This window comes from Drepanopeziza brunnea (genome assembly GCF_022702325.1).
Source record: "Drepanopeziza brunnea f. sp. 'multigermtubi' strain 214-2 chromosome Unknown ctg13, whole genome shotgun sequence".
In the NCBI taxonomy this organism is placed as follows: Eukaryota; Fungi; Ascomycota; class Leotiomycetes; order Helotiales; family Drepanopezizaceae; genus Drepanopeziza; species Drepanopeziza brunnea.
Window position 1 is genome coordinate 1712219 of NW_027094076.1, and position 18009 is coordinate 1730227.

Genomic DNA, 18009 nt, shown 5'->3' on the forward strand with positions numbered 1-18009 from the left:
GACATGGAGATGATCGGAATGGAATTCTTTATAGTACGGTATAGCAAGCGATGTGATATCGCCCTCGCCCGCCATCTTTATCCAAATCAATATGTGTTTGTTGCTTGTGCGTCATCACATCTCTCTTTCTCCGGCTTCCCTTGTTTTGATTGGGCTCTCGCAAAGGAAGGAGGCTTGTTCGGCTCGGCAAACAAAAGAGGCTGAACAGGATCTGCCGCGGCTCCTTTCTGGCTGAACATCCAAGTTGTGAACATCAAACCTCCTGGCTCCACCATCCCCGTGCACCAATTCGCAAGAATCTCCAGTCCAGGCTCGCCATCCTCTGGCATGGATGGAGGCTACCTCCGACCCACGTTCGGGCGAGAGCAATGGCAATGGCAATGTCAGCAACAACAAACACAACTACAGTGAGCCGCTTGCCGGCCCGCACAAGCCCGGCCTCAGTACCACGACGACTACGTCCCCGGCAGACCCAGACCCAGACCCAGACCCAGACCTCATCGACGACGCTTCTCCTGTAACCTCGCCCCCGTACTGGGTCTTGACGCACCCGAGATCGTTCTCCAATATATCTGTCGAGCCACTACAAGCTGGCGCGATTACGCTGCAGGATAATACTGATGAGGGGGACCCAAAGAACAAAGCGTGCTGGGCGAGGAGCGTGTACATTCAAGACTATGTAATAGTTAATGCGAGTAGGACAAATATAGGCGCATTCGTGGTCTGGAACATCAACGTTGATACTCTACAAGTGAGTTCTCTGCGCCAGGGTTCTTGAGGGCTCTGCTGATGGAAGCTCGAAGGGTGGTTCGATGCGCATTCGAAAGCGATTCTCAGAGTTCGATGATCTAAGAGACAAATTGCTTCAGACGTTTCCCAACTCCAAAGCTGCGATGCCTCCGCTGCCTCCAAAGAGTGTGATATCCAAGTTCCGGCCGAAGTTCCTCGAGAATCGAAGGAGTGGCTTACAATACTTTCTCAAGTGGGTGCACTGATCGTTTGAAAAGATTGGGCGGGGGCTAATTGGTGTAGCTGCATCCTGCTGAACCCCGAGTTTTCTGGATCTCCTGTTCTCAAGGAGTTTCTATTTTCTTGAACATGATTCCAATCGCGTACTTTCTAGTGTATATTGGATATGGCGTCCTTGGGTGGGCTGAATACCAAATTGGCATTTTTCAGGCGTTTACCCTACCCACGAAAGGGTCCTGCTGTACATACATAGTTACGAAGATCAGAACTTGCGACGTCCTGGGAGATTTGGTTCTGTTCTATTGCTTGTAATGCACATACCAAACAGATGAGAGAGCACCGGGACTCGATACATGTAATAGGTTCAAACTCAACGGTAGCTTGTCGGCTGTTCCTCTAATACTGAACATCATTGTACTCAAGCGAAAGACAGTAAACACGATACAACAACTACCTCTTCTACCACCGTCTCCTTTCCCTTCTTTAGAAGACTATGTTGTATCACGTGGTAGGATAACGTCATCGGATGATTACTGTTGCAAATCCCCCTCTCATTGAGTAAAACACTCGGTAATCACTGATCAGCACTATTTTCAAGACTCATCCAGCCCCATCCTCACGACAGAGCTTCGCCATGGCACTCGCACCCAGATTCGCCGGACAAAAGTTCGCAGCCACCAAATCCCCAACGCTTCATACATTAGAAATCTACCTCGACTATGTCTGCCCCTTCTCAGCCAAGATGTTCAACACGGTCTACACCTCCATCTTCCCCCTGATCAGCAAGAATTACGCTTCCAAAGTGCAGATCCTGTTCAGGCAGCAGATCCAGCCCTGGCACCCTTCCTCGACTCTGGTTCACGAAGCCGGGGTCGCCGTGCTCAAGGTCCAACCGGACAAGTTCTTTGAGTTCAGCAAGGCACGTGTCCCCTTACTCATCCCGTAAATGTACTTGCGCCGGTACAAGGGAACTTGTTGTTCATGGGATAGCATACAGGCACTTTTTGACGACGCAGAGTCGTTCTACGATGTCAACATCGTCAACGAGCCCCGCAACAAGACGTATGAGCGGCTTGCCAAGATTGGGGCCAGTGTTGGTGTCGATGAGAAGGAGATGTACAAGCTGCTTCACATCTCGGATAAGCCGGGTGAGGATGGCAGCCTGAATTCGGGCAACGGGGTCACGAATGACCTGAAGGTGCTGGTCAAGATGAATAGGCTCGTGGGCATTCATGTCACGCCGACGGTCGTGTTTGACGGGGTTGTTGAGAATGGGATTTCCTCGAGCTTTACGGTGGAGCAGTGGGAGCAGTGGTTGGAGAAGAATGTTGCGTGACTCGAAGGGGGTGATAGGGCAGACGGACGGCTGTTCAAAGGGAGAATGTGAGTTGTGAACTCTGGCAATGGACCACGGCTGGAAGGCTCTGTCGAACCCGACCAGAGCGTATTCGAATTGTATCTCTTTCGCTGCTCCGTCAGCTCTCCAACTATATCTTCTGCCATATTGACGCAGACTTGACTAGATCCGCCGTGACAGCGCTATCTCCTTGTAAGAGATGGGGGTTGGTAAGCTTCCTCTTCATCCTCCTCCCTGGCATATCTATTTCATTTCCATATGTCATTTGAACGCCAGATCCCATACCAGACCCCTCGTCGCCAGCCGCTTTTTTCCCTTCGCCTTTTCAGAATCCTTTTCGTAGCTATCTATCTATGGCTTCCATACTCTCACGAGCTTGGGGTCGTGAGAGTATCTGGATGACTTTTAATGGGAGTTCGAGCTCCCCTGAGGTCGGAACCGAGGATGGTTAGATGGGCACGGTGTTTCATGGACTTCTATCCGCCGATGTGGTGCTGCTGCCTTTCATTCTTTTTTGAAGGGGAGATGGTTGGTTGGTTAGTTGCTTACTCGGCCTCGTGCAGACGACAATCTCGCGGGCGTCTTTGGCTCTTTCGGTTGCATTGTTTGTTGTACTACTAGGCATGAAGAGCCGTAGGTCGCGGGATCTAAATCAGATAGATAGGTGGGTAGGTAGGTAGGTATGGAGGCTGCAAGTCGAGCATAGCTCGAATGAGTACCCTAGGTTTAGCGAGCCCCCTGGTTACCGGCTGCCGCTCCCCTTTATTATCCAATCCCCCCCTCCCCCTTGATTTTTCTCCCCTTTCTCTCTCTCTCTCCATGTTCCTGTTCAGTATCGAGATTGCCAGGGTTTCGTATGTTGATTTGCTGAGTGGGGTTCGACTGGGGACGTGTTTCTCTTGCTGCGCCGTTTAGACATGTTTTATCAGGCTTTGTTTGTTGACTTTTAGCGGGAGGTAGGAAGAAGGTGGAATGAACTGATTTGCGAGGATATACCGGTACAACGTCTCGACATGTGGTATAAACATGGCGCTGTGCGCTTACATGGCTCCCGTTTCCCTCTTGGTCGCGGCTGCGAACTGATATCGAAACATGTCCTCTGTATTGGCTGTACCGAGTAAAGGGAGAGTAGCCAGTGTGCGACGCTAGAGGTGGAGATTTCTGAAGATGATTTCGACGGTACGTCTCTTTTTCCTGGCGCATTTACTTCGTAATAGTGGGGCTTGTTGCCGCAACCTTAAGAGGGAAAGGGTCCCTACTCCCTAAGGTAGAGTTGCGGCAACAAGCCCCACTATTAGGTTCCAGGAAATGGCCAAAGGCTGCTGCTGCAATACGAGCTACACGATACTAAAAGTCGGGAAGGCAGTGGGAAGAATAACATTTCCAAAGCAGCGAAATCCGAGGCATAACGAACGCAGCAAGTAGAATCTCGGCGACTTTTAACCAAGGATGTCAGAGACACCAATGTCGGTGCGGTATCCGTCTACATCGACGCAGGGGGCTTTCACGATGCATGTACCTACAGTAGCATTTTACTGGATACCGAGATAGGCACCGGGAGTGGTTTATTTGCCTACTGGTAGCCGGGGGCCAGGGGTGCCTGAGATGGTAAGTGGTACAATCGACTGGCAATGATAGGTACCAAGGTTTGGCTTCTTTGAAGAAAACGGAGAGACCTCCGGACTCGAATCCTTGCAATGTCAAGCCCGAAGTGGCCTTTGAGCACCGGTTACTTCTGAAATCTAGAGGCGACAAGGGGAAACGAATATGTCTGTACTCCGTAAGTGTAAATAATCACTATAAGTAAACAAATAGGCTGCCATGCTCCTCGCTTGGCACTTGGTCTGTAAGTGCCGGTAGAGATAAGGTGCCCGCAGCCGCAAAAGTGGGACCGCAAAAGTCTTAATAGAGGAGTGCCAGTTGAATTCACGATCATGCCCCACACCTCGATGAGCTACCTACTCAACTTTTAAGAGTCCGTAGGTCTTTACTGAACTCCGCTATCAAGAACTTATCCATCAGCACTACACCGCAGCTAGCTACATCTTTATTATCACTTGAATTCCTGCTGCAGCCATGCGATGAACAATTCCTGATCTTTTGTCTGCTGTGCAACTAACCCACAACTAAGTAAGTAGGTAAGTGCCTCGGAAGAGGTTCAGGCGTAACCTAGCCTCCTAAACACGACCACGTTTCGAGCGCGCGGCTCAAGTCGATATTCATGAAGGAAGAGCCCAGGTCCATCTTCTCTTCACCAAACGACTTTGGCAGCCAGTCACTCGCATTTGTCTCTCCGCCCTCCACATTCGACAAGAGAAGAGAAGAAGGGAGCGCATTGGATGTTGGAGAGACAGAATCTGCGGAAGCAACTACACCGAAAGGTCGACTCTCGTGGCAAAGCTACCCCCCATCTCTTGTCGGTGCACAAGATACTACCACATCTACTACGACTGCGCCGAGATCACATCCCCAAACCTCCTGCCGAATTCGAGATACCCAGAATCGCCTGCCAATACTGCGGTTACCCCATGCTACGAAACATCCTAGAGCGGAAGATACAGGTGCAAGGCCACCGTCGACCGAGAGGCCACCCAAGAGAAACAGGTCGAACGCGAACGAACGTCAATATACTCTCAACACAGGAAGCGTCCAGGCTGTAGTTTCTTCAAGGCAGCAAAGGGGTTCCCCGCTCTCTCCTCTCTTCTTCTCGCATCCACCAAGAAGGCGACCGGTGCCCCCTCCCTTTAACTTCGGAGCAGAAGCTGCAGCAAAGATGATGCGGACACGAGATGAGCCAAGAGTGTTTACTACGTTAAAACTTGCCCGGGGGAACATCAATTCTAGCCCACCTAGGGCTGCAGGCACCACTGGGAACCTCGCATCTATTGAGCGAGGTGGCTTTTCACAAAGTGGTGACGTGAATAACAAAGCTTCCCCTGGAATGCAGACATTGGAAAGCGTGGGAGTCGTTGAGCTTCTTGAGCAAGATGAAAGGCCGACACTCATAATTGACTTGTCAAACTCGGCGAACTTTGTTCCTGGCGGCCCTTTACAAATCGTCTTCGCCAATGCGTCGCTTCGGGCCTATGAATCGGTGCTGGAAATGGTCACTGGTAACGCGGATCTGGATAGTCCTGGCATTGCGGTTACAAACGACTTCCCCGAGTTCAAGGGCTGGGCTTTAAGCTATGTCAGAAATGGGGAAAGTCTGGATGTTTGTCTTCCATCCATGAAGTACGGAGGCTTTGTCTGGAGCTGTTCCACGTTAAAGAAGCGACTGCGACTCATCAGTGGAAGCAGTAATACTATCAATGCTACAGGCCTTTCCGGCAGTAGCTCAAACGGGCCATTAAGCAGTTCCTCTACCGTGGGTGACCGTTTCCGCGGGTCCATAGTCACCCAATTGGCACGCTCCCCTCTTGTACATTCGACAGAGGCATCGGACTATTTTGGCGACGCCGCAACGGCTCCCCCCATGCCCCCATGCCTCTCATCCCAGCAAGATCCGCCGAGCCCAATACCCTCAGTTGAAGACCTTGAAGGCGTTGTACCGAAGCAAGCCATGCTAGCATATCAAAACGAGATCTTAACAGGTACAACGATGCGTTATTCCGAAGGCTCCTCCTTTGACTGGACAAGACTTCCTATTTCCGCCGCTCTTCCAAGGCACATACAATTTGCTCGCTCCATTGATTGGGCATCTACAGCTCTTGGGCCCATCGAAGGCTGGGCGCCCGATTTGAGAGCTATGTGTAACCTGTATGGTATCCCTTTTCATTCCTGCTATCTTTGAGGATTCTCGACCCTGGCAGACTCCGAACTTCTTATCTATGGAGACCTCCCTCCAGCCTTCCACCTGTCTTCTGCTGTGGTATTCTAACACTTTATTGCTAGTATTATGGGGTCTCCACATCCTGCAGCAATGTATTGGGGTGATGAAAATATCGCTATCTACAATGAGGTAACATCTTGAATTGAACAGCTAGAGAAGTAGCTAATCAAGTAAAACAGGCCTACATACTCTTGGCTGGCCAAAAACACCCGTGTCTGATGGTAAAACTTCCAGTTTCTCAAAAACCTCCGCATGACTAATGACCCTGTAGGGTCAAAGCTACAAGACTGCGTGGGTTGAAATTTGGCCTGAAATCGAAGCTGTTTTTGATAATGCCAAGAACTCCGGCCAATCGACGATGAAAGACGATGACTGCTTGTTCGTCAAGAGGAATGGATTCCTCGAAGAAACATATTTTTCGTGGTCGATCATCCCTCTGATTGGGGAAGATGGATCAGTCGTCGGACTTTACAATCCCGCTTTTGAAAAAACAAGAAGAAAGATTGCCGAGAGGCGAATGTTAACCCTGAGGGAGGTTGGAGAGAAAACGGCAACTGCTCGTGAAGTCAAGAGCTTCTGGGGCCAAGTCATTCAAGGTCTAGAGTACAACGGTAATACCCAGTCTCCTATTCTTAGTAGACCGCCACTGATGTTTTCCAAGAGTATGATGTTCCGTTCGTATTTCTCTATTCTGTGAGTGAGGACCTCGACAGTGATCTGAGCTCAATGCACTCTGGATCTCTTAACACACTATCCACGCTATCCACAGCACCACAATGCATCCTAGAGGGTACTCTCGGTGTACCTCGAGACCACAAGGCGGCGGTCAGTCCAATTGATCTCAGGGCAAGCGACGACAGCTTTGCCCCGCATCTCCGGGAGTCGATGAATTCCAAACAGGCGATTGTTCTGACAACAGAAGACGGCACTCTATCCGCCGATCTCATCGAGGGCCTCGAATGGCGTGGTTTCGGAGATCCGTGTAGGGCTGCAGTTGTCTGCCCTATCCATACCACTAGCGAAACTATCCTCGGATTTCTAGTGATGGGCGTTAATCCAAGACGGCCTTACGACGATGATTACAGCTTGTTCATTCAACTGCTGAGCCGTCAACTTGCTACCTCTATGGCATCCGTTGTTCTGTTTGAAGAAGAAATCCGCAGAGGTCAGAGGGCCGCGCAGCTTGCTGCAATCGATCGACAGGAACTTTCGAAGCAGCTTGATTTGAGGACGAAAGAGGCTGTGGAAAGCGAGACGAGATTCACTCGGATGGCGGAGTTTGCGCCTGTTGGCATGTTCATTGCTGATGAATCCGGTGCAATAACCTACAGTAACGATACCTGGTGGGAGATATCAAGACATCCGAGAGGAGTCAACAGTGCCAATGTCTGGATGGACAGCATTAAAGACGAGGACCGCCCAGGAGTCGAGGCAGCTTGGAAGGATTTAGTCAATAAGAACAAGAAGAGTGTTGTTACCCTTGAGTTTCGATTCAAAAATCCTTGGCACGACCGAAACGGGAACCGTGGCGAAACCTGGGTTCTCATGAGCGCTTATCCCGAAAGAGACCCTCAAGGCATGCTGAAAAGCGTCTTTGGTAGCATAACAAACATCAGTCAACAGAAGTGGGCCGAAGATTTCCAGAAGCGCAGAATGGAAGAAGCTATTGAGCTCAAGAGACAACAGGAGAATTTCGTGGATATGGTGTCACATGAGGTTTGTTGAACGGATTCTTCGATTCTTTTTCTAGTCTGGCTACAACTTCAGAGTCCATCTTTAATAGCGCCAGGACTGCGCTAAGACCACGTGCAACTGTGCTAACAATCGACAAGGTTAGGAACCCACTGAGCGCTATTTTGCAATGCAGTGACGAGATAGCAACGTCTCTCCTCGAACTCAAGACTGCCGATGATATTTCGAGGTCCCCTCAACGACTGACAAGAATACTGGAAGGCAGCATTGATGCTGCCCAGACAATTTTGCTGTGTGCTCAGCATCAAAAACGGATTGTTGACGATATCTTGACCCTTTCGAAACTTGACTCGGCCCTGCTGGTGGTAACACCTGTCGCGGTCCAGCCCGTTGCCGTCGTTCAAAGAGCACTCAAGATGTTCGAAGGAGAATTGGAAACGAATACTATTGCGATGAAGTTCCGCGTGGAGAAGTCGTACCTCGACCTGAAAGTCGATTGGGTCAACCTAGATCCATCGCGCCTGTTGCAAGTTCTCATTAACCTGACCACCAATGCGATCAAATTCACACGCGAGCAGGAAAATCGCACGATTGTTGTCAGCGTGGGCGCAAGTGGAGAACGTCCACTAGCTGCCAACTCGGGAGTTTCCTACTTTCCCAGCCGTTTGAAGCGGAAAGATCTCATGACAGAAGACCCGGAATGGGGAACTGGCGACGAGATCTACCTTCAATTCGCGGTACAAGACACAGGCCGTGGACTTGATGAAAAGGAAAAGACTCTGCTATTCCAAAGGTTCAGTCAGGCATCTCCGCGTACTCACGTCCAATATGGTGGCTCCGGGCTTGGATTGTTCATCTCTAGGGAGCTTGCGGAACTACAAGGAGGGGAGATTGGAGTTGCCTCCAAAAGAGGCGTCGGCAGTACATTTGCGTTCTACATCAAGGCCCGCAAAGCCGAAAGCTTCTCCGAAGACACGCCAATTGCTACTACCATAAATTCTCTGCCGAGGGACTCCTCGAGCTCATCATTGACCATCGAAAGCCGGAAAACTTTGTCCGGGAGAGCAATCCACCGTCCTGGTACCACTCATGATAACAAGCGCGCCGTAACGGTCACTTACCCACCAGCCTCATCGCCCTCCAAAACCCCCATTGACCACACCAAAATCAAGGTCCTCATCGTCGAAGATAACCTCGTCAATCAAAAGGTGTTACAGAAGCAACTCCGCAATCGAGGTTACATGACAGAAGTTGCTAACCACGGCGGCGAAGCCCTCGATATCCTCAGGACATCAAATTTCTGGTCGGGCGTCGAGAACGGCATTGATTTGGCGGTGATCTTGATGGATCTAGAGATGCCAATCATGGATGGACTGACATGTGCAAGAATGATCAGGGAGTTTGAAGCGGATGGCACGATCGTGCGGCATGTGCCCATCATTGCAGTTACGGCTAATGCGAGATTGGAGCAGATTGAGATGGCGATGGCTGCCGGAATGGTACGTTCAGCCTGTTCAGCTCCCTCTGACAAGATGCAAGATCTTTGGAGGGCACCAAGTCTAACTAGTGTAGGACAATCTGGTGTCCAAACCCTTCCGTATGCCGGAGCTTATTCCGAAGATTGATGAATTGGTGCTCAACAGCAAGGCATCATTAATGTCGATGTTGACGGCGCGTATGATGCCGTCGGCCACGCTTAATAGAGAAGTGGTGCCAGGGCCTCGGCGAGACAATTAATACAGACAGGTTCGCATTTGGGTCACAGACGGGAGGAGATTCTTACTTACGAGGGGGCGTTACGGACATTCTTGTATGATGCATATGAAATTTGATTTGGGATATACCACTGCCAGCGAGGAGCGACCCGGCGCTGGGGATTTGGTGCATGGGGAAGGGCCATATTGAGAAAACCGAAAGTCTTTCAGGCCTGCATTGTCCTATGGAGGGGTGAGGTTGGGTGAAGAAGGGAGGCCGATGTTACGGAAGGTAGGTAAATAAAGTAAGCGACACTGATGGATTCAGAGGATGATACGTAGGCATCGTATAGTGCGAGGGCTGATATCATAGACATCTCACGCTGCGGTTGGCAGGTAAGTAAGCAATCCCGTCAGCGTGAGATGATAGCCTCCTTCCTGGCGTCGTACGTACCTACGTCCTCCAGCAGCAGCCACGGGGCGTCGAAGAAGCTTTTCCATCGCGATCCCAGATCTAGAATATGGGGGACTTGGGCCAATGAATTGTTTTCCGAGGCTGGGTTTATCGACAGTCGTCGGTGGTAAAGTGACGAAGTCTGTTCTCTCTCGTAGCGACAGACACGATCGATGCGGCCGGCCATGCAGCAACCTGCAACCTGCAACCTGCAACCTGCGACCTGCGACCCTTCACCTCCTGTGATACACCAGCAGCACAATTCCCCCTACTGGCTCGCTAAAGCCCGGATCACGTGCATACCACTTCTGCCACGCCTCATTGGGCCGGCCGATTGATGATTGATGCATGTAAGCGCCGACCACTTTATCATTGGCGGCAACGGCAACGGCAACGGCAACGTCAGCAAGATGTCGTCTGGCTACCTCCCTCGCCCTGGATCTTTGATCTTGAAGAATGGATATGGTCTGGCTGCTGTTCCGACTTGCTGTTTGATTACTGCTCCCTGCGATATCCTTCTCCGATGTGAAGGTGCGAAACGACGACGGCACGACGTCGATATACATCTGAACCAGCGATTCAAAAAGACAAACAGACGCCGAACCCGCCATGTCCAAGATCAAGATCAAGATGAAGATGCCCCGCCTCCTCATCTCCCGGCGCTGGAAGTACCCCTGGGTGCTCATCGCCTTGACGGCGTTCGAGCTCGCCGGCACTGTCGCCGTGCTGGTGCTGTTCGCCATCGCGCAGCCGGACCTGTACCGCACCAAGCTCTGGCAGTTGGGCTATGACTTGGGCTATAACAGCAGCCCCAAGCAGATCCTGTACGCCTATGCGAACCACCGACCGATTCCCAAGACGCCGTTCATATGGAGTCAAACGTACGTGAGCGGTTTTTCTCGAATTTTCTTACATTGAGATCCCGGGTTGGGAACATGGGTGGGATGGGATGGGATGGAAACAGTATGAGATGGTGCTGTCATATCAGCATATAGCTGATCGCCTTAACCCAAGTGGAACTGGAACTTCCCAGAAGCTGACAACACTGCCGCAGCATCACCGACTATAACGTGGTTATCTCCGTCCTCTGCACCTTCGTCCTCATCGTCAAGTCCGTCATGTTCGTCATTCACGTCTGGTACCCGCTGCTCAGCTCCGTCACCAACGCCATCATCGTCGCTCTGTGGGCGGTGAGCATGTACGGCCAGATGGGACCCGACCACTCGGACCCGCGCCAGCGCTCCGACGTCGCGTGGTACGTCACCAAGAGCTGCTCAGTGGCAAGGCCGAGCGGGAATTACCACAACTGCGAGTTGGCGAAGGGGGCGTTTGCCGTTACCGTGATCATGCTGTAGGTCGCACCCTCAATCTAAGTCTCCCATCTCAGAAATCTAAACCACCTCAATGGTTCATTGGGAATGCAATTGAGAAGCGAAAGCTGATGCAAAGAACAGGGTCATCTTCCTCCTCCACCTCGCCCTCAGCATCCACAGCATGGTCCCCTCCGCCGCGGAGCGAGCCGCTCGGAGTATGGAAGTCGACGACATGCAGATGACGAAGGACTCGCCCGACCCGGACAACGCCTCCGAGAGGGAGTGGGAGATGAAGAACGTACCGAGGCAGCCTGCAGTGCCCTACACGCCTCGGACGCTAGCCTTCAACACGCTGGACAGGCAATTGCCGTTACGAGCGCCGGATTATGGACGATGAATAGAGAGGAGAGGCAAGCTCCGGGGAACGGGGGTTTAATCAGTTGTTTCAGAACTCAGTTATGTTGTGTTGTGAGGACGTAGGCGCTGAGATCCGGATCCGATGGGGGATATTTACGCATCAGGTTACGACTATAACTGTAAAGAGTGCTCGGAGAAAGTAATGTTCTACGTATGATATAATATCTGATGCGGGGACGAGGTGATATCCGCAATTTGCATATCAGACTAGCCAGCGCAGAGCTCTGGCGAAAGCTCCGGGAGCTTTTTACAAACCACCTCTTCCCTCTCCTTGTCATCCTCTTCGCTTACATGCCTACGGACTTACTATGTCTTACCTTGAGAGTTGCGATGAGTAAATGCATCAAGTCTTTTTTTTTTTTGGGCTGGGGTGGAGAATTGAAAAAGAGACAGAAATCAAAGAGATGAGAGATCAAAGGCTTCTCCACGGATGGTGGGATTCAGGGAGGGGGAATGGGGGGGGGGTTCTTCTTGAGGGAACTTTTGAAGGGGGAAGATATATATATATATATATATATATATATATATATCTATACAAATCTATACACGTGAATCTCTCTCTCTCTCTCTTTTTCACTCTTTTTTTACTTTACGTATTGATTTATTGATTTGATTTGATTTGATTTGATTTGATTTGATTTGTTTTATTTTGGGCGTTATTTTGTGCATTGTTTATTGCGTTTTGCTCTGCTCTGCTCTGCTCTGCTCCGCCATGTCCACCGGTACCGGTAGTACACCTACCTCGCTTCATTCAATCAATCAATCAATCAATCAATCAATCAATCAATCAATCAATCAATCAATCAATTCACCTTGCCTCTGCGTGGCGGAAAAAGGCGAATCATCCAAAAATCCAAAAATCCAAAAATCCAAAAATCCAAACATCCAAACATCCAAACATCCAAACATCCAAACATCCAAACATCCAAACATCCAAACATCCAAACATCCAAACATCCAAACATCCAAACATCCAAACATCCAAAAATCCAAACATCCAAAGATCCAAAGATCCAAAGATCCAAAAATCCAAACATCCAAACATCCAAATCCCAAATCCCAATTCCCAATTCCCAATTCCCAAGATAAAAAATAAAAATAAAAAAAAACACGAAGCTTCCCTCCCATCCCTCAGAAATCATACATGCAAGCACCACGATCCGATCCAATCCGACCCGATCCAATCCAATCCGATCGACTTCGCTGATCATGGATTCATACTTGTAGGGAATGGTACCGGTACCGGTACCAACCAGTACTAGTACTAGTAAGAGGGCGCCCTGCTGCCGGTCAGGTACCTAGGTAGGTAACTTGTGGGCTCTCTACGTACCGTACTAGGTTGGGAGGTAGGTAGGTGCGTGAGGTGTTTGTTACCGATCTCGCTCATCGTTTACTTATTGACTTACTGACTTACTGACTTACTGACTTACTGACTTACTGACTTACTGACTTACTGACTTACTGACTTACTGACTTACTGACTTACTGACTTACTGACTTACTGACTTACTGACTTACTGACTTACTGACTTACTTATTGACTTGCCAATTTACGCACCAAGATGCTATGCCATGCCATGTAATGTCATGTCATGTCCCCTCTCCCTCCATACTCCCGGAAAGAGAAAGGTTCAAAGAAGAAAAGAAAAAAAAGAGAGAGAGAAAAAAAAAATATGCATTCTTGCTTCTTGTGCCATGTACAAGCTACTACGCATATGGGTATATGACTCCAAAAGGGTGCGTGCGTACCGTACGCAGAAGAACCCTGCACTCCATTCCACCCTTTTACAGTACTACCGGTCCTACTTCCCGGGCCTCCTGCTCTTCCCGCTGCCACTGCCACTGCCACTGCCACGATCACTTCCCGTATGCCCGGTCGCGCTTAGCATGAAACTCAGCCAGCCGACTCGGCGTCATGTCCTTCATGGAGACGAGCGGCGAGCGACGCCAGCACGGATAATCCAGGATATCCTCGAACTCGATGGGGCGCTGCGTCTCGTTGAACTCGTGGTCCCGGTTCCGGCTCGGGTTCGTCCGGTTCATGTCGTGGGAGTACTTCTCGTCGAGGACGCGCGCGCTGGTGTCGACGCGCAAGGTATCGAAGTCGCGCATCGCCTTGTCGAGGTCGGACTCGTTCCAGTCGAGGCGGGTGATGGCCGCGTTGGTCGCGGGGTCGGTTCCCAGGTGGGTCGTGACGGTGCGCAGCCACAGCTGGACGATGGCGCGCTTTTCGACCTTGTAGTGGTCGCGTTCGTGACGCAGCCAGCCTGTGAGCTTGCAGCCCAGGCAGATCAATTCGGGGCGGGCGGGTTCGTCTGGGAGAGTGCGATGGGGAGTGAGATCACTGCTGCGGAAGAAGATTCCGAGCACGTCGCGCTTGCACTCGTCACAGTGGTAGTCTCGCACGTATCTAGGGTTTGGTCTTAGCAGAAGGATATCTTCCATGGCTGTCGGGGCAGGAACTTACGGCTCGTAGCCCTCGGGTCGGTCTCCAACAAGCACGTTGTCGGTGAAACGCGTCACATCTCCCCCGTGGTCCATGTTATGACAATCGATCAAGGCAGCAAATTGCTCAGTGCTCATGCTGGTGTCAAAGAGGGCACCGTAGATTTGTTCGACTTTCCAGCATGGACCTCGGTCCATGTATTGTCGAAAAGCAGTGTGCGAGCTCTCGAAGTCAACATTCTGCTTGCGGGCTTGGGGGAGGATACGAGTACACAATGCCCAGACGGCCTTAATGGTGTCATGATCCCAGTTGTCCCAAGTGACGCCGAATTCTCCCTGGTGCAAAACGTTATCGGCTGGGAGAACTGGGCCCTGGTGGTACATTGGGTAGAAGTCAAGAGAGACCTGGTTCTCTCTTCCAGGCGGTCGGTCGATCTGAATGATCTCGAGTAGCCTCAGGGCTTCAGCTATGCTGAGCATCGGACATTGATAGATTCCTAGCACTTCGAGATTCACCAGGCGCGGGATCACGAGGGTCAAGTGATGGGTTGAGAGAAATGCAACGCGGTGGAGTTGGATGTTCTTGAAATGATGGGACCAATTGTTCATGGCGACGCCTGACGTTATCATATGTCAGTGGTGGCTTGTCGTGGAACGGACCAGGAGACTTACACATTGTGCGCAGATTCTCCACTTGCTGGCAAAAGGAGGCTGGACCTTGGGGACGTCTGATCGGGCTGACGATAATAACAGGGCCTACAGAGCCCTGAAGCTCTGGATCAACTGGTGCCTTTGGACCAAATCTGGGAGCCTCGCAATTTCCGAAGTAACCATAGCATCCAGTACCAACCATGTCCCAGTGGTGCTGCGAACTCACGTCAGCGGTCTCGAAATAGTTTGGTGGAGGTTGACTCGGAGGAAGGGTCACCTACAACGAAGTTTCCGAGCATATAGTTTGCCTGCCGGCATGAAGCGCCAAACTTCCAAGCGGTACTATGGTGTCGAAAGATAACCCCAAAGAGCGTGCGACGCACAACTTCGATGCTCAAGAGCTTTGTGAAGAGAAGGGATGTCTGGGGAGCCCGAGGTAGCTGGAACGGGGCATGAGGTCTCCACTTGTGGTAGTAATTATTCAGATAGGGTGCCTAGTTCTGTTGTTAAAAGACGGAGCCATCCAGCGAAACTTGGAGCAAGACATACGAGAGTCACCAAATGCTCAGGACACCCGACCCATGGCCATTCCGCCAGACAAGACTCGGACTGCTCCTCAGCCAGCTCCACCTTAGCCTTGGGCTCCAGCTCAACTCCATGCCATTCAGGCACAATTACACTCTGAGACGATGGTGCTCTTGCCTGAGCTGCTGCTTTCGCACCCCTTCTGTTGCGGTATCTTTTCCAGCTGGACTTGGAAGTGGGCTTGACTTCGGAAGATAACAAGGAGCTATCTTGCAGCTGAGAGTTGCTGCTTACGAGGGATTCCTGGAGTTGAGACATGTTGATTTACGTCTTCTGAGATGTTCGAGGAGAGATGTGGGAAGCTTTCCAAAGTCAAGGAATGCCGGAGTGGTTTTTATGGCTGCCTTGTTGCTTTGAGTCTAGTGGGTAATGCGTCAGTGGTAAGTTCACCCCGAAGTGAAGTGAGAGTGTATGAAGCTGCAAGGAAGAGGGAAATGACGCGGAACATTGAATAGTTGGGTGTTGAAGTGTTGAAGCCGGAACCTAGACTTGCGATCACGAGATTAGGGGGGGGGGGCATGATGTATGTCGCCGGCTAGCTAAGGGAAAACTAGGTTAAAGTGGTGCGCAACCTCGAGACTATTTTCACCCAACAAACTATTCACACCTGCTGAGGCTAATATGGAGGGAAGTAGCTTCCTAGCTGGAAGGCGGTACGGCCGACGGGGGGGAACTAGGCCGAAGTGGGACAAAACCTCGAGACTATTGACTAATTCACCCCAAAATCGAATGAAAAATTCGTACTGAGGCTGAAGGCGGAGGTGTGTATGCAGGCTCTGGGGGGAAGACCGCACCAAGAACACAACTGTACTCTTGAACGTAGAATGTAACGAGGCTTTTAAGTGCAGTGGCCCTTTGCAGGGCGGTATTGAAAAGGCTAGTGACGCCTAGTGCTGGTGTGGACTTTGAACTAATCATCTAACGAGCTAGAATTGTGATTGTCTATTTCGCTATTATGAGGCGAGGAACAATGATGCAAACCCCCCAATTAGATCCTGAACACACTCAGATACGAAAAAAGCCGCGGGCGAATTGTCGGGTAGAGGGACAAGGGCAAAAGGGATGCAGGTGATGAGTTGAAGATAACAAGATAGGCATGATTTGCAAGTAGATAATACGAGGTCTGAGGAGTGCAGGATGCGGATGAGATAAAAGAACACAGCGTGTTTGAGACAAGAACGTGAAGAGATCCAGACATCCATACCTAAGGTAACATAACTCGAACGCAATGATGCTTTTGAGATTGGAAAGATAATCGAGAAGATCGATATAGGTGATAGTACAGAGTTGCAGGTTGTCAGACAAGTCCCGAGACAACTAGACGTTTATAAAATGACTTCTTCGCAAGGCCAGCAGAAGGGCCGTTGTTAGTCCAGAGGGCGTCTGTGAAAGTCGGGTTAGCTGTGAATAAAATATAGACCGGAGACATTTGCTATGCTATGTAGAGCAGAGATAGCGTGCAGACGGAAGATTCGATATTGAGAGCAGACTGGAAATGAGCTTACCTGAGCTACGTCTCGCAACTGGGATATGTCCAGTTTGAAGGGATATTAACTTGCGAGGGAAGAGACAGATGTGAGAACCCGCTCCCCCCCCTCAAAAAGAGTGTTTCCTAAGGAGGATGAGAGATAGTAGAGAGAGCAGGTATGCAAGCTAGTAAGTAGTAGAGGCTTTGGACGGTAGACGCAAAGGACGGTCTCGATGTCAATTAATGACTTATCGTTGGAATCTCAGTCAAGCAAGAATTCAAATTCAATTCACAGCGAAGATCTAGTGTGCTGGTGTTTAAGCTGGTGGCGCTAAAATGGGGCCTTAGCCATCACCAAGTCGCGGCGGAATAGGAGGTTGTGTGTGCCGACTGACTGCTGTGGTGTGAATATTGTGAAGAAGAGTGTGAAGAAGAGATACATGCATGTTTTCCCGAGATGGCCGAAAAGCCAGAGTAAGTTTCGGGAATCGGGCACTCGAACTCCTTCCATTCGAACATTGGTTGCAAATGCCAGTCCGAGGGTAGAAAATCGATATGGGTCACGTGTGAGCCCCTTTTCTTTGGTAAACATAAAGAATTCCAAAAACCATAATGCATAATTGGATCCCTCCAAACCGCACTCAGAGAACATATGAAGTAACTAGATAGAGTATGGCTCTTGGGTCCAGATGGTGATGAAACACCCAAGAATATCAGATCACATGATGTGACTGTACCAAAGAAACCTCTCCACGTCCTCTTCTGCATCTTCTCCCTCAGCCCAGACTCAAAAGACTGCCAGATAGAGGCAGGCGATGGCTACGAGTTGAATAACACAACGGTTAGCTCATCGGCACTCGGCCACCTAGCCATACTGCCGATCGCTTCGATTGCGTACATCAAAAAAGCATTGAGTAGCATTAGATGACAATTCCTTAAGAGGCGTGCTTTTACCGACTTGAAAGTTGACAGATCCAAGTCATCGATCCTAGGTTCAGCCCCTGAATCAACCGGAAAATAGTAGATCCGCTCGTTCCACTGCAAAGCGCTGTATCTTGTAGTCCGTCGTTAAGAGTATGTGATGTATGTATCCAGGACGATAACTAGGTATCTTCCCTTCCGCAAGACCGGT

The 18009-nt window shown here is 50.3% G+C and overlaps 5 protein-coding genes across 5 annotated transcripts; 4 read left to right on the forward strand and 1 right to left on the reverse strand.

Moving 5' to 3' along the window:
• Positions 1-331: 331 nt before the first annotated feature.
• Positions 332-1096, forward strand: L3040_007629 (uncharacterized protein; the record flags this gene model as incomplete). The annotated part of the gene is made up of 3 exons (XM_007291800.2): positions 332-751; positions 804-982; positions 1033-1096. The coding sequence occupies 3 exons, from the start codon at positions 332-334 to the stop codon at positions 1094-1096; spliced, it is 663 nt and encodes a 220-aa protein (XP_007291862.2).
• A 507-nt stretch (positions 1097-1603) lies between these two features.
• Positions 1604-2305, forward strand: L3040_007630 (uncharacterized protein; the record flags this gene model as incomplete). The annotated part of the gene is made up of 2 exons (XM_066154929.1): positions 1604-1888; positions 1967-2305. The coding sequence occupies 2 exons, from the start codon at positions 1604-1606 to the stop codon at positions 2303-2305; spliced, it is 624 nt and encodes a 207-aa protein (XP_066010811.1).
• A 2794-nt stretch (positions 2306-5099) lies between these two features.
• On the forward strand, positions 5100-9587 carry L3040_007631 (uncharacterized protein; the record flags this gene model as incomplete). Its single annotated transcript, XM_007291798.2, has 7 exons — positions 5100-6085; positions 6221-6287; positions 6338-6379; positions 6430-6769; positions 6820-7874; positions 7991-9349; positions 9423-9587. 7 exons carry the CDS (start codon positions 5100-5102, stop codon positions 9585-9587), a joined length of 4014 nt encoding a protein of 1337 aa, XP_007291860.2.
• A 1020-nt stretch (positions 9588-10607) lies between these two features.
• Positions 10608-11708, forward strand: L3040_007632 (uncharacterized protein; the record flags this gene model as incomplete). Its single annotated transcript, XM_007291797.1, has 3 exons — positions 10608-10879; positions 11053-11349; positions 11453-11708. The coding sequence occupies 3 exons, from the start codon at positions 10608-10610 to the stop codon at positions 11706-11708; spliced, it is 825 nt and encodes a 274-aa protein (XP_007291859.1).
• Positions 11709-13585: 1877 nt separating this feature from the next.
• Positions 13586-15667, reverse strand: L3040_007633 (uncharacterized protein; the record flags this gene model as incomplete). Its single annotated transcript, XM_007291796.2, has 5 exons — positions 13586-14138; positions 14196-14790; positions 14846-15038; positions 15106-15318; positions 15374-15667. 5 exons carry the CDS (start codon positions 15665-15667, stop codon positions 13586-13588), a joined length of 1848 nt encoding a protein of 615 aa, XP_007291858.2.
• Positions 15668-18009: the final 2342 nt, after the last annotated feature.